Source organism: Oncorhynchus gorbuscha, linkage group LG20 (assembly GCF_021184085.1).
Source record: "Oncorhynchus gorbuscha isolate QuinsamMale2020 ecotype Even-year linkage group LG20, OgorEven_v1.0, whole genome shotgun sequence".
Lineage (NCBI taxonomy): Eukaryota > Metazoa > Chordata > Actinopteri > Salmoniformes > Salmonidae > Oncorhynchus > Oncorhynchus gorbuscha.
In genome coordinates, this window is record NC_060192.1 from 27,437,016 (window position 1) to 27,450,621 (window position 13,606).

General features: G+C 40.8%; 2 protein-coding genes across 2 annotated transcripts; both read right to left on the minus strand.

Annotated features, from left to right (window-relative positions):
• Positions 1 to 5,063: 5,063 nt before the first annotated feature.
• Positions 5,064 to 6,940, minus strand: selenow1 (selenoprotein W, 1). The gene is made up of 6 exons (XM_046317179.1): positions 6,780 to 6,940; positions 6,492 to 6,516; positions 6,322 to 6,375; positions 6,117 to 6,191; positions 5,919 to 6,015; positions 5,064 to 5,693 (listed from the first exon to the last, which is right to left on the minus strand). Exons 1-5 carry the CDS (start codon positions 6,938 to 6,940, stop codon positions 5,938 to 5,940), a joined length of 393 nt encoding a protein of 130 aa, XP_046173135.1. The 3' UTR covers positions 5,064 to 5,693; positions 5,919 to 5,937.
• A 168-nt stretch (positions 6,941 to 7,108) lies between these two features.
• ehd2a (EH-domain containing 2a) lies at positions 7,109 to 13,488 on the minus strand. The gene is made up of 6 exons (XM_046317178.1): positions 11,460 to 13,488; positions 11,160 to 11,336; positions 10,753 to 10,850; positions 9,822 to 10,234; positions 9,496 to 9,660; positions 7,109 to 9,073 (listed from the first exon to the last, which is right to left on the minus strand). Exons 1-6 carry the CDS (start codon positions 11,681 to 11,683, stop codon positions 8,534 to 8,536), a joined length of 1,617 nt encoding a protein of 538 aa, XP_046173134.1. The 5' UTR covers positions 11,684 to 13,488; the 3' UTR covers positions 7,109 to 8,533.
• Between the last annotated feature and the right edge of the window lie 118 nt (positions 13,489 to 13,606).

Consider the following 13,606-nt stretch of genomic DNA (forward strand, 5'->3'; position numbering starts at 1 on the left):
GTGCTTGGTGTACTTGCTTTTATATACAGTGCCTTCAGAAAGTATTCAGACCCCTTGACTTTTTCCACATTTGTTACGTTACAGCCTTATGTTTTTATCTCAATCTACACACAATAACCTATAATGACAATGCAAAAACATTTTTAAAAAATCATTTTTGCAACTTTATTCAATTAAAACTGAAATATCACATTTACATAAGTATTCAGACTCTTTACTCAGTATTTTGTTGAAGACCTTTGGCAGCGATTACAGCATCGAGACTTCATGGGTATGACGTTACAAGCTTGGCACACCTGTATTTGGGGAGTTTCTCCCATTCTTCTCTGCAGATCCTCTCAAGCTCTGTCAGGTTGGATGGGGAGCATTGCTGCACAGCTATTTTCAGGTCTCTCCAGAGATGTTCAATCGGGTTCAAGTCCGACTGGGCCACTCAAGGACATTCAGAGACTTGTCCCGGAGCCACTCCTGCGTTGTCTTGGCTGTGTGCTTAAGGTCGTTGTCCTGTTGGAAGGTGAACCTTCACCCCAATCTGAGTTCCTGAGCGCTAGGGAAAAGGTTTTCATCAAGGATCTCTCTGTACTTTGCTCTGTTCATCTTTCCCTCGATCCGACTAGTCTCCCAGTCCCTGCTGCTGAAAAACAACCTCAAAGCATGATGCTGCCACCAGCATGCTTCACCATAGGGATGCAGCCAGGCTTCCTCCAGACATGACGCTTGACATTCAGGCCAAAGAGTTCAACGTTGGTTTCATCAGACCAGAGAATTTTGTTTCTCAATGTCTGAGAGTCTTTTAAGTGCCTTTTGGCAAACTCCAAGTGGGCTGTCATGAGCCTGAGGAGTGGCTTCCATCTGGCCACTCTACCATAAAGGCCTGATTGGTGGAGTGCTGCAGAGATGGCTGTCCTTCTGGAAGGTTCTCCCATCTCTACAGAGGAACTCTAGAACTATGTCAGAGTTACCATTGGGTTCTTTGTCACCTCCCTGACCAAGGCCCTTCGCCAGATTTCTCAGTTTGGCCGGTCTACCAGCTCTAGGAAGAGTCTTGGTGGTTCTCCCATTTAAGAATGATGGAGGCCACTGTGTTCTTGGGGACCTTCAATGCTGCAGAATCTTGAGTCTCAGGGCAAAGGGTCTGAATAGTTATGTAAATAAGGAATCTGTTTTTTTATTTATAATAAATATGCAGAAATTTCAAAAAATGTTTCCCTTTGTCAATATAGGGTATTGTGTGTAGATTTCAGAGAAAATATATTGAATCAATTTTAGAATAAGGCTATAACTGTGGAAAAAGTCAAGGATTCTGAATACTTTCCAAAGGTGCTGTATATTTGACCCACTCTACTGACTCTTTATCTGAATCACCCTGTTTTTAAAATACATCTAAATAATGAAGCTGTCCTCCCATTATGGAGGGTGGAGGTGGGCAAAAAATAAATAAATGTAAATGCCTAGTGAAACCACAAAAGCTAAAAAAACAAAACATTATTAACACGGTACTTGTGTACACTACAATAATGAAAATATAAAATGTTCTTATTCAGTGTAACTTATAGGCCTGTCCAATGGTGGAAATGTACTGGATTCACTGAGAAAACCCAACAAAGGGTCATCTGGGTTCGAAATTAATGCTAAAATAATTCACTCCCTGAAATCCCCTCATTTCCACCACTGCCAAAATCAAATTACCATTGACTCGGTCCTTAGGGGGACACAAAATCAAATTACCATTGACTCGGTCCTTAGGGGGACACAAAATCAGATCTACCTGCTCCATATGTTATTGGCCTCAATGTATTTTAAACGTGTTGATTTTTAAAATGTAACTAGGCAAGGCAGTTAAAAACAAATTCTACTTTACAATGACGGCCTACACCGGCCAAACCCAGAAGACGCTGGGCCAATTGTGCACCGCCTTATGTGCCCTATGGGACTCCCAATCACGGCCGGGTGTGATACAGCCTGGATTCGAACCAGGGACTGTTGTGACACCTCTTGCACTGAGATGCAGTGCCTTAGACCGCTGTGCCACTCGGGAGCCCTCTGGGCCACCATAACCACAACTTTCTTCAACTGGTCATTCAGTACAGTACCAAATCCATTGAATTAAACGTTGCACACCATTCTGTTCACTGAACATACCCCAAGTGAGTTCTGGGAAAGTAAGCACATGTCCTGGGAATGACTGCCATCTGGGTTACTCTCAAATACAACACTCATTTAAAGACAAAAGGTCAGATGCACTTATGTTACTGTTGAGAATAACCCAGATGGCAGTCATTCCCAGGACATGTGCTTACTTTTACTTGACCATGAGCAGTCAGTGACTCACCTGGGGTATGTTTAGTACAACATAACGGTGTGCAACGTTTAGTTCAATGGAGTTGGTACTGTACTGAACAACCAGTTGAAGAACGTTGTGGTTATGGTGGTCCAGAGGGAGATTGTGTTACGGTGTGCTACAGGAGACTAGAGATTTCAAAAATGGTCACGCCCATATCGATCAGGCCACACCATAGAAAGGGAGCAAACACACCTCAAAGGAATCGAACTGAACTCACCCCTGGGAAAGTACATGTGTCTATCGTGTGCAAACAGTTGGACACGTTCTTGTATCTAGGGCACTATATCTCCCTTGTCCTGCAAGGTGTCGTGTTCAGTATTAAAATATCACAGAACTGCAAATGTCACATTGTCAGTGCACCCACAGATCTACCTGTTCTGAAGCCAGGAGGCTAGTATCAGCTACATTTATGCCTATGCTAGACTCTGGGGATATTTTATATGAATGCTTCCGCTCAGTTTTCGAGATCAATTGACACCCTTTACCATGGAGCATTGAGATTTATTTTAAACTGCAAAACCCTTTCTCACCACTGCACTTTATATACCAGTGTTGGCTGGCCTTCTCTAGTCACTCGTAGGCTCAGTCACCGGTATACTTTTATTTACAAAGCCATTATGGGTTTACTACCATTTTTATTTGGGCATTTGTATTGTTCAGAAATGTGATGGGTAATCTCTTCGTTCGCTGGACTTTATCCTGCTAACTGTTCCAAATGTCCGAGCTGAATTTGGTAAAAGGGCTTTTATGTACTCTGCGCCATCAGCTTGGAACACCGTACAAAATACTTTTAAAACTGGAATAACTTGTCCTGATTGGCGTTTTTAAATCATTGATGAAGGATTTTGAGGTTGATTCCCTGACCTGTCAATATTTTTAATTGGCTGTTTTATGATTTTGTAATACTCTTTTGAATGCTATGGTTTTTTACTATATTACCTTACTAGATTATCTGTCTGTAATTGTGTAATGACTTGGTGCTGCCTATCTAAATTTCAATGAGCTCTTCCTGGTTAAATAAATACAAATAAAATCTCTTATGTTCTTCTTGAACTTTGCTGTTAAATATATTTTAAATGTATGTTAAAGGGGGAATCTGGAGTTCAAACAAATTGGTTCCCTGCCACCTTTTTGGCTAAACGGCTTATCAAATTCAGACAGGGCTATAGATGAAGGACATGATAGTTTTAATAATGTTTTGAAGCTATAGTGTTTTTTAGAATGACATTGTTTACAATGGAGAAAAACAAGCTTATGTTTTGGGGTCTGATGGAGTGTGACAGACAGTTGAACTAAACTCATGAGGCTTAGTTTTATTTATTTTCTCAAGAATCAATATATAGAATTAATTTAAAAGTCAAATGAATGTAGCATTCACATATTGCCACTTTAATGAAGTGGTTCCCAAATGTTTTCGGTGACTGTACCACCAATTTAATTTTGCTCTGCCCGGAATACCACTGAAGTACCCACTCATGTACATTATACCAGTGAGCCTATGGTCTCATGAGTCTTCTCAAGTACTCAAGTCCTAATATCCCTGGTTGGGAACCACTGCTTTAATGCATCAAATGCATAGGTTGTTCTACCTTAATTGGAGATGGTTACCAGGGAGAAAGAGGCGAAGCGAGAGGGTACCCTCCCGTCAAAATCTGTCCACGTGGGAATACAGTGATTCTGCTAATCTGTCAAGCAGAGAGACTGCCTTCCTGCCTTTGGTACAACGACTCCCATTGTTAGGCTGGAGACAAGACCAACTCATAACTATATACAGTATCTCTGCTGTTACTGTTGAGAATGAACCAGATGGCAATCTTTCACATAGGGACACTTACATCTGCCACTATCTGCAAAATGCTAATGTCTGCCTTTTACCAGCTTCACTCTGAAGGTGTAGTGATATACCATTTTGAAAACAGATGTTAACTGACTTTGGTATCCTGAAATAATATTCAGAATGACTAATGAAAACCTAACTTTTATTGAGGGGTTGGATATAGAAGATTACATCATAGGACCTTGAAGAATCACATTTATAATAAAATATCACAGAAGTTTGTTGATGGCTAGACATGTGAAAATGAGAATGTGTCTGGACATGTGCCATCTTGGTAGGGTCAATTATACACAGTGTACAAAACATTAAGGACACCTGCTCTTTCCAGGACAAAGACTAACCAGTTGAATGATATGATCCCTTATTGATGTCACTTATTAAATCCATTTCAAATCAGTGTAGATGAAGGGGAGGAGACTTGTTAAAAAAAATACAAATTTAAGACATGAGACATAGATTGTGTGTGTGCCATTCAGAGGTTGAATGGGGAAGACAAAAGATTGAAGTGCCTTTTGAAATGGGTATGTTAGTAGGTGCCAGGCGCACCGATTTGTGTCAAGAACTGAAACATTGCTCAATTTTTCACACTCAACAGCTTCCCGTGTGTATCAAGAATGGTCCAAAACCCAAATGACACTCATCCAACTTACTACAACTGCAGGAAGCATTAGAGTCAATATTAGGAAGGTGTCCTTAATGTTTTGTACACTTAGTATACTCCTCTAACAAGTGCACAACCTACTGGTATCTACCATACCCAGGCAAGGGGATCATGTTTCACATGCTTGTCTCAGATATCACATCTGACAAATATTTCAGTTTCAACTTTCATTATGCATTAAACATGATCTAGTTTAAGAGAAGGTACACATAACACCAATCTTGAATGTAGATTAAAACTACTGTAATGTTTATAGAAATGTGTATAAAACCCCAAATAAATGTAACACTAAATGGTTAACAGTCTTGTTTTTACACTAAATAGATGCTGTTTAAGATTAAAATGTATCCTATTTATCGGTCATAGAACAAAGACACTCAAGAACCAGACAGTGCAGCTCTATAATTTTCCTTGAGGCATGTTTACCAAGGGTGTCACTGTCACTCACTAGTCTACTGGACATTGCAATATGCATTTCTATACAAACTAAGAGAAGAAAGTGGACATACAAACTAAATAGAAGTTAAGAACTTGCATTTCATAGTCGCATCAACATTTGGGAAGATACATACAATGTTAAATGTTGTAAAGCTTGACCATGCCTAAAAGTACAAATAATGGAACAACGTAAGAAGCTCAATTGAAATGTTATGTTTCAATGACAAATAAACAGCATATTCTCCCTTTGTATCACCCACCATCTTACAAAAGCAGTGCTACTGTAGGAGTTGAAGCAATCTGCAGGGCACCTCCCTGGCAGAGCAGGTTTCATCAAGCAGCACCCATGTCTTTGACAATTGGAGCACCACCATCATTATGCAATGTCAAGGAGATGACTAACAGAGATCAGACTGTGGAAAGAGAAAACGATCAAATTAAGAAAATGTACGTATGCTGCTACCAGTAACAGTGTACAAGAAAGAAGCCAAAGTAATATAAAAATTACATTGTGTAACAATTGTGGAAACCATGTGTTAGATGCATTTATTTTGTAACATTCCACCCATTCCGCTCCAGCCACTACCATGAGCCCGTCCTCCCCAATTAAGGTGCCACCAACCTCCTGTGGTTCATACCTCCATAATCAGCACTATCTTATTTCCCCAACACCTTATCAATGGCATCAACCAATGTTGCCATTTTCTGCTCGTTGTCCACAAAGCCTGACCCCTCCTGCAGAAAGCAAATGTTGGATTGATACAATATTTTTTAAATATACTGTGCACACATGTTTTGTTGGGTGAAGAAACAAGTTCCACTGTTTGATACGGTACCTTCTTTGAGTGGACCAACTTGCCATTCACCTCCACCTCAAACCACCCAGAGGTTGAAGGTGTGCTTTCACCAGTCTGGTGAGTGAGTGATGGATAGAAAAGATGTGAGACAGAAAGAGGGGTGTCAGTATAGTAACTTGAAACAAACATCTGGTAACATCCATCTGCAATTTTCTGCTCTTTGGGCTACTTAAAAATGACTCACAATCTCAAGATCACCTGGGAATTCATCCTCAAGCTGTGTCTTGAGTCTGGTGAACTAAAAATGAAGGCATACATACCACTCAGATGTAGAAAGAATGATTAAATCAAAAGATTCATTTTTAATCAAATTGTACTAGCACATGTTTTAGTCCACATTTAATAGACACGTACCTTGGGCCTGTACCCTCATCCACCGCTAGGCATGAGAAACAGAGATTAGTGTCAAACAAACAGCATGCTTTCACTTCACTGTGCCATGTTTATGCAACTTTATTAGCAAATAGCTCCAGCAACTCATTTTTCAGAGAACACACAAATTTGGGTTGAAGGCCTACGATTTCTCCTACCTAACAATCAATCTAGCAATTTGCAAACGCAACCAAGCGGTAATGTTAACTAAATAAACCATTGCATGGAGGATAAACTGTACCGTCAGCAGTAGTAAAAATAGCAACCTACCAATAGATGATATGAACTTTGACTCCCATATCGCAAGTCGCAGCAGCCCTTCTCCGAGAGAGATAGTAGTTGCAAAAGGGTTGTCGGTGTAAGGCTATTTCCTTGATATTTGACGTTGTTATGAAATAAATAAGGCGGAGCGACCCACGAAACATCTTCATGAGGTCCCGGTTCACACAGGAGAGAACACATCTTTACCAAGGAGGAGAGATGTGTTTTTTGCATTACCAAAATATTTCACATGAAAACAAGTATGGCAAAAATAAATGCATGTTCTAGTCTTGATATTTGCATGCATATACATAACGTTTTCATACATAGATTTATTCACATAAGTAAATATATAAAACAGTACATTTTGTCTACCCCTAAAAGCTTGCATCAAATGGTTTGGTTGGGAAATTCGACCTTCCAACTACGTCATCGTTGCGTTCACGTGACCACTAGACTTTAGAGAACGAAGCCCTTTTAGCCTGGAAACTGCCACATCTTCTCCCGCCACAAAACACTTCAACAAAGATATTGTTAAAAACAAGTCGTTATTCTTCCCTAAGTGATTTGAAATAACCATTATATTTTTGCTTGATGTATTTGATAAAGGGAATATACTCTCTTATAGAATGTTCTTAGAAACATAACTTCTCATTACATTAAAATAATTTAATTCTAAATGAAAAGCAATACCTTCAGGATTTACTCAATTCATTAAATCTAATGTGTTTTGTAGAACATGTCAAGATAGAGGCACAATTTATGTTGTATGGTTGCCCCCAGCTGGATAAGAAATGTATTAAGGGAACGTTTACATTCCAAGAACAAGCGCTCTCTCTGGGGGAAATTCTTCTGGAATGTAGACATTACTGAAATTGAATGGAAAAAAGCTTGGTTGCTCCCTCACAAATGTTGTATTTCAAATGAAGTAAAACAAATTAACTTTAAAATATTGCACAAACTATACCATTGTAATAACTTTTACTAGCATGTTTTGTGATTTAAAAAAAGGGGAAACTACACGTTTTATGAGTGCGACTCTGTGAAGTTATTTTGGCACGTGTTAAGTAATTACATGTGTTATCTCATTAATAAGATCCATGTATTTACAATGAAAGGTGTAATATATTATTCAAATTAAAACAAACTACTGAATTAGTTGTTCATTTCTTAATTCTCTCTCGTCAATTTTACATACACAAAAACAAATATTTGAAATCTGTCCCCATACAATCTCTAGAATTAGTCAATGACAAAACAATGTATTCTTACAACTTTATCATAGTTTGATACAATTGTAACCCCTGACCCTTTTCTGATTATTTTATTTGAGATACTTGCAATTCTATGAAATTGTTGTCAGTGGCAATTCACTGGTAGTGATTTGTATTTCTTAAAATACAATACAAATATACATATAATTAAATCAAGAAATGACAGAATGAGTCCAATTCACAATCCAGCGATCTATTGGAGTGAACCAGTGGCAGGATCCACAATATAAATGCATAGTGTTTGTAGACAGTACATAATTTGGAAGAAAAATCCTGCCAGGATTGTGGTTTCCCAGGGAAAAATCAGTGGGTGGCCTGACATGACCAAGTTGTTGGAAATCTATCCCGTATAGTCATCTTTTCTAGGAACAAATGTTTTGTTGAATTATTTCTCTTCATTCAAAAGTGTTGGTGTTTTTGACTGCATTATTTGATGTTCTCTAGTTTTGCTTTGCCCAGCCCATCATAGGTTCAACCTGCCAGACTAAGCTAAACAGCTAATCCTTTATGCAAACGTTTCGAAGGTGGCACCAGGTGGGCAGGCAGCTCTCCTGGGAGCCCATTGCCCTCCAGCTTGGCCTCAATGAGGTGGATGGCTAGGGCAAACTCCTCATCATCCAGCATGCCATCACAGTCCACATCAGAAAGCCTCCAGATATGGCCAAGTACTGAGTTTGGCAGGTGGGTGCTGACCATCCACTCCTTGGCCTTAGTACCGCTCAGTTTGCCCTCATTTGGACAGAGATTGTAGAATATCTCATCATATTTGTGTTTATCTTTTGTCACCACCCACTCATCATTCTGCATTTCCCTGCTTACTCCACTCTTTGTAACTTGCTCAAAGAGAGACCAAGAAGGTTCTAAGAAGGTTCCATCCGGAATCCCTGGCAGGGAAGCCTTCTTCAGATCCTGTTGATGTAGTAAAGGCATCAGCTTTGCAATGTCATTGGACAGTAACTTGTCCAAGGAAGCCATTAGGCTGGGCTTGAGTGTCTTGAACTTAGTGAAATCTTGACCCATTAGCCGTTCCTGAGAACAGAAAAAAAGCAGGAAAGTCATACGAGCATGATTTTGAGTAAGTGATAATCAACTAGTCTGATTTTCTAGAAGTTGTACTGATCCTGAGAGCTTTCTGTTTCCTGTAATAAACACATCAGCAATAATCATTATGAGTAGGGCCCTGTGTTTTGTGCAATCATGTGACATGACTGGATTTGAACCTTTATTTGAAGCTTTTTCATTACATTTTTCCCTTTTGGTACAGCGCCATTGTCAGACAATTGCTTACATTTTTTTTGTGTAATTGTTATTTCTGGATGGCTTAAAATACAGGATAAAATATTACTATGTCACATTATGACTGCACAAAACATAGGACTAATGAGTTCTTGGTAAACGGAATAGGTAATCCAACCAAATATGCATGCAACAAAATTGGGAGGGTAGCAGACCTGCATCTTGGCACAGTCAGGGAAGTCACCAGCTGGTACTCGCTGTTGCTGTTGAATCTTGGAGAAGATGAGAGGAAGCTTATAGATCAGGTTCTGCTTCTTGCTCTCCTTGCAGAAAACTGTGGGCATCTCCTGCTTGAGATGGTTAATGATATGTGCATGGGCCTAGAGTGAGGAGGACAAAGATGGAAAGCACTTAACCTTTGTTTCAAAAGAGTCCCATCATTTTTATAGATTCATGCCTGTGCAAATGCTCTCCAAGTATACACTTATGTTTATTTTTATACAATTATATCAAATGAATATAGACAATAAACATGCCTCACCCTAACTAGGCGTGCCCTCTTAACTAGGTCATTAAGTTTCCGTACGGCAGCATTTCGAGGCAGGTTCCGGATATCCGCCAAAAGATCCTGTTCCTCAAGCTCCAGCAGTTGACAGTGGTCAGACAACAGACGTGGCTGTGACCAGAGGGAGACGATGTAAACCCGGAGTATTTCAGGTGTTTGAAACACCTTCCCCAGTGACCACATGAGAGCACCATACACTCGCATCAACTGTTGAGAGTCGACCCTGTCTGCTTTATTCAGTACCACACGCAGCTTGTCTTCATAGCCACACAGAGCCCCAAAGGCACGTGTGAGCTCGTCAGAGAACTCCAGTTTATGTGCATCAAACAGAAGGATGATGTGGTCCACACGTTCTGCAAACCAGCGCAGCACTGCTGGGAAATCATATCCTAAATTAAGAAAGAATAGCACAGAAGTTGTATGAAGTGGAACACTGAAATTGAATAACTATGAATTAGGTCAACATGCATAATCCCAGTGGACCTAAAATATTTCATTTGATTGAGCGGCTGTTAGCAGCTCCACCCTTGGATTAATATCTCCGCAGTCAAAATAATCTGCAGTCCTCCCATCCCATACAATAGTTTGACATCATACATTCTGCTTCAAATCAAGACCCACCCTCTCTCTGCGGACCGAGGGTGTCTCAGGGAGAGTTGGGATATCCCCCAAAAACATTTCCAATTCACAAGTGTATTAAACACACTTGTACAAATATAAAACACTCCAAATTATTGTTTTTTTAATCAACATTAGTCTTACAAGTCAAAATTCCAGCAGGATAAGGTATACGCAGAATACATGGACTACTGAAAAGTTTTTAAATTCAAACAATTGATTTGAGATAATATATTATGACAGTAGGACTTCTCCATGCCCCATTCAATGCATCTTTCTTGCATCTGACCTCGACTCGTTCTCCTCTTAGCCGAAGATAAGATGCCTGGTGTGTCAATAATGCTGATACTCTCCAGGACTTGATTTGGCAGCAGGGCACACTGGAACCTTGGGGAATGAGAAAACAAGAATTTGACTGTCTGCATTAAACTTTGCATGTTTTTCAAACATCACCGAAGATGCAATATGTGTTGAAATTGAAATTCTAAATAACATTTCCAAGCTTGTCCTCTTTGGTAGCACTAAAGTTAATGCAGCTCACTTTTTCATTTCTCATGACCCCCCTTTCCCTAATTCTCAGTTTTCCATCCACTCCTTGATTTGCCTTTTTGGCATGGTTATATTTCCTGTCCCTGCACCTCAATTAAAACATTTATTTTGCCAACAGCCACTAACTTTGCCCTGATGTCCTCTTACCTGTTCAGGAAGGTATTTCCAAAAGAGTTGAGGTGGCGAAAGGGCTTTTTGTAGTCTACTGACAGAGCATTGCCCGGGATCAGTTGTTCTACCTCCCCATGCATGATGGCAGTGAAGCTGTCTGTCGTGGGCTCTGGACCAACACGGCTACCTGGAAAGTCTTGCTCAAGGAGATATCTTTATCACACACAAAGAGAACCAATATACCATACACCATATAAAGAAAGACATTTGTATGGCAAATACTGTACCGGTGCCACAGGCCCGAGCCCTTACAATAAGTTATTTAATCTAAGTCACCTGATAAAAGTAGTCTTCCCTGTCGAGTATTGACCCATCACCAGCACCATCGGTTTGTTGTCAAAATCGGCTTCCTCAAAGCTGGGAGAGTGAAAGTGTTGGAAGCCATATTGCTTCTCTATGGGAAGCAGCCTCTTATAGTAAAGATACTTGAGCTCTTTTGTGACTGCGTTGACATCCTCCAGCGTTTCAGAATTTCTGTCCTTCAGCCCTCCACTAGACATGATGGTGGAGTAATATAGAACAAAAAGGTACTTGAAGTGTTGGTGAGTCTCTTATTCTGCTGTAGAAGAATGTGAAAAGTAGTGACTGCAAAGAATGAGCTGTAAATTGTGAATAGAACACAGTGGTCTGAGCTGCCTGAGCCTATGCTGCCTCGGAGACATGCTCAGAGGGTGGAGATGGGTGTTGACCACAGCTGTTCAAGTGCACCTAACACAGACATATCACTTGGGATTGGGTGGAGGAGTGAAACAATGCAATTTTCTACTGAGAAAGCGAATAAGAAAAGCTCGGACATAATACAAATTTTTAAAAAGCTCAGACACATGGTACCAATAAAAATGGTCAGCCCTGGCCTCCCAAATGGCGCAGAGGTCTAAGGCACTGAATCGCAGTGTTGCTGCATCATTACAACCTGGGGTTCGATCCCAGGCTGTGTCATTACCGTCCATGACCGGGAGTCCCATAGGGCGGCGCACAATTGGCCCAGTATCGCCCGGGTTATGAGAGGGTTTGGCTGGGGGGCTTTACTTGGCTCATCGCGCTCTAGAGACCTCTTATGGCGGGCTGGGTGCCTGCAAGCTGACACCGGTTGTCAGTTGAACGGTGTTGCCTCCGACACATTGGTGCGGCTGGCTTCCGGGTTAAGCGAGCGGGTGTTAAGAGATGCAGTTTGGCGGATCATGTTTCAGAGGACGCATGACTCGACCTTCCCCTCTCACTCTACCGTTGGGGAGTTGCAGCGATGAGACAAGATCGTAGTCACGAAATTGGAAGAAAAAAAAAGGGCAAAAAAATGGAATAATAATCATTTAAAAAAAATTGGCAGCCCTTGTGCCAAACCAGAAGACGAATAGGAAAGCAAGTATTCCTATGCAATTCATCAGCCAGTCAGGCCAGTTAGTTTGGCAGACTGGTCTCATAGACTATGCCGTAACATAGAAAACATAAATCCGGGACTCAAATTATACTGAACAAAAATATAAAATGCAACATGAATTTAAAAGAGTTACAGTTCATATAAGGAAATCAGTCTATTGAAATAAATAAATTAGGCCCTAATCTATGGACTTCACATGACTGGGAATGCAGATATGCATCTGTACCTTAAACTTGATTTATTATGATTATTTTTTAAAGGTAGGGGCGTGGATTGGGGGCGTGGATCAGAAAACCAGTCAGTATCTGGTGTGACCATTTGCCTCAAGAAGCGTGACATCTCCTTCGCATAGAGTTGATCAGGCGGTTGTGACCTGTGGAATGTTGTCCCACTCCTCTTCAAATGGCTGTGCAAAGTTGTTGGATATTGGCGGGAACTGCAACACGCCGTCGTAACATGCTCAATGAGTGACATGTCTGGTTAATATGCAGGCCATGGAAGAACTGGGAAATGTTCAGCTTCCGGGAATTGTGTACAGATCCTTGCGGCATGGGGACGTGCATTATCATGCTTAAACAGGAGGTGATCGCAACGGAAGAATGGTACGACAAGGGGCCTCGGGAACTCGTATCTCTGTGCATTCAAATTGCCATTGATAAAATGCAATTGTGTTCGTAGCTTATGCCTGCCCATACCATAACCCCACCGCCACCATGGGGCACTCTATTCACAACATTGACAACAGCAAACTGCTCGTCCACACAACGCCATACATGTGATCCGTGGTTGCGAGGCTGGTTGGACACACTGCCAAATTCTGTAAAAAGACTCGAGGCAGCTCATGGTAAAGAAATTAACATTCAATTCTCTGGCAACAGCTCTGGTGGACATTCCTGCAGTCAGCATGCCAATTGCACGCTCCCTCAAAACTTGAGACATCTGTGGCATTATGTTGTTTGACAAAACTGCACCTTTTAGAGTACACCTGTGTAATGATCATGTTGTTTAATCAGCTTCTTGATACGCCACACCTGTCTGTTGGATG

Excerpts from the sequence above, each read along its gene's own strand:
- ehd2a (XM_046317178.1), bottom strand. The coding sequence starts at position 11,683 with ATGTCTAGTGGAGGGCTGAAGGACAGAAATTCTGAAACGCTGGAGGAT. Across the intron at positions 10,235-10,752 it reads TAAGAGGAGAACGAGTCGAG|GATATGATTTCCCAGCAGTG; the intron begins GTCAGATGCAAG and ends TTCTTAATTTAG. Across the intron at positions 9,661-9,821 it reads AGAGGGCACGCCTAGTTAGG|GCCCATGCACATATCATTAA; the intron begins GTGAGGCATGTT and ends TCCTCACTCTAG.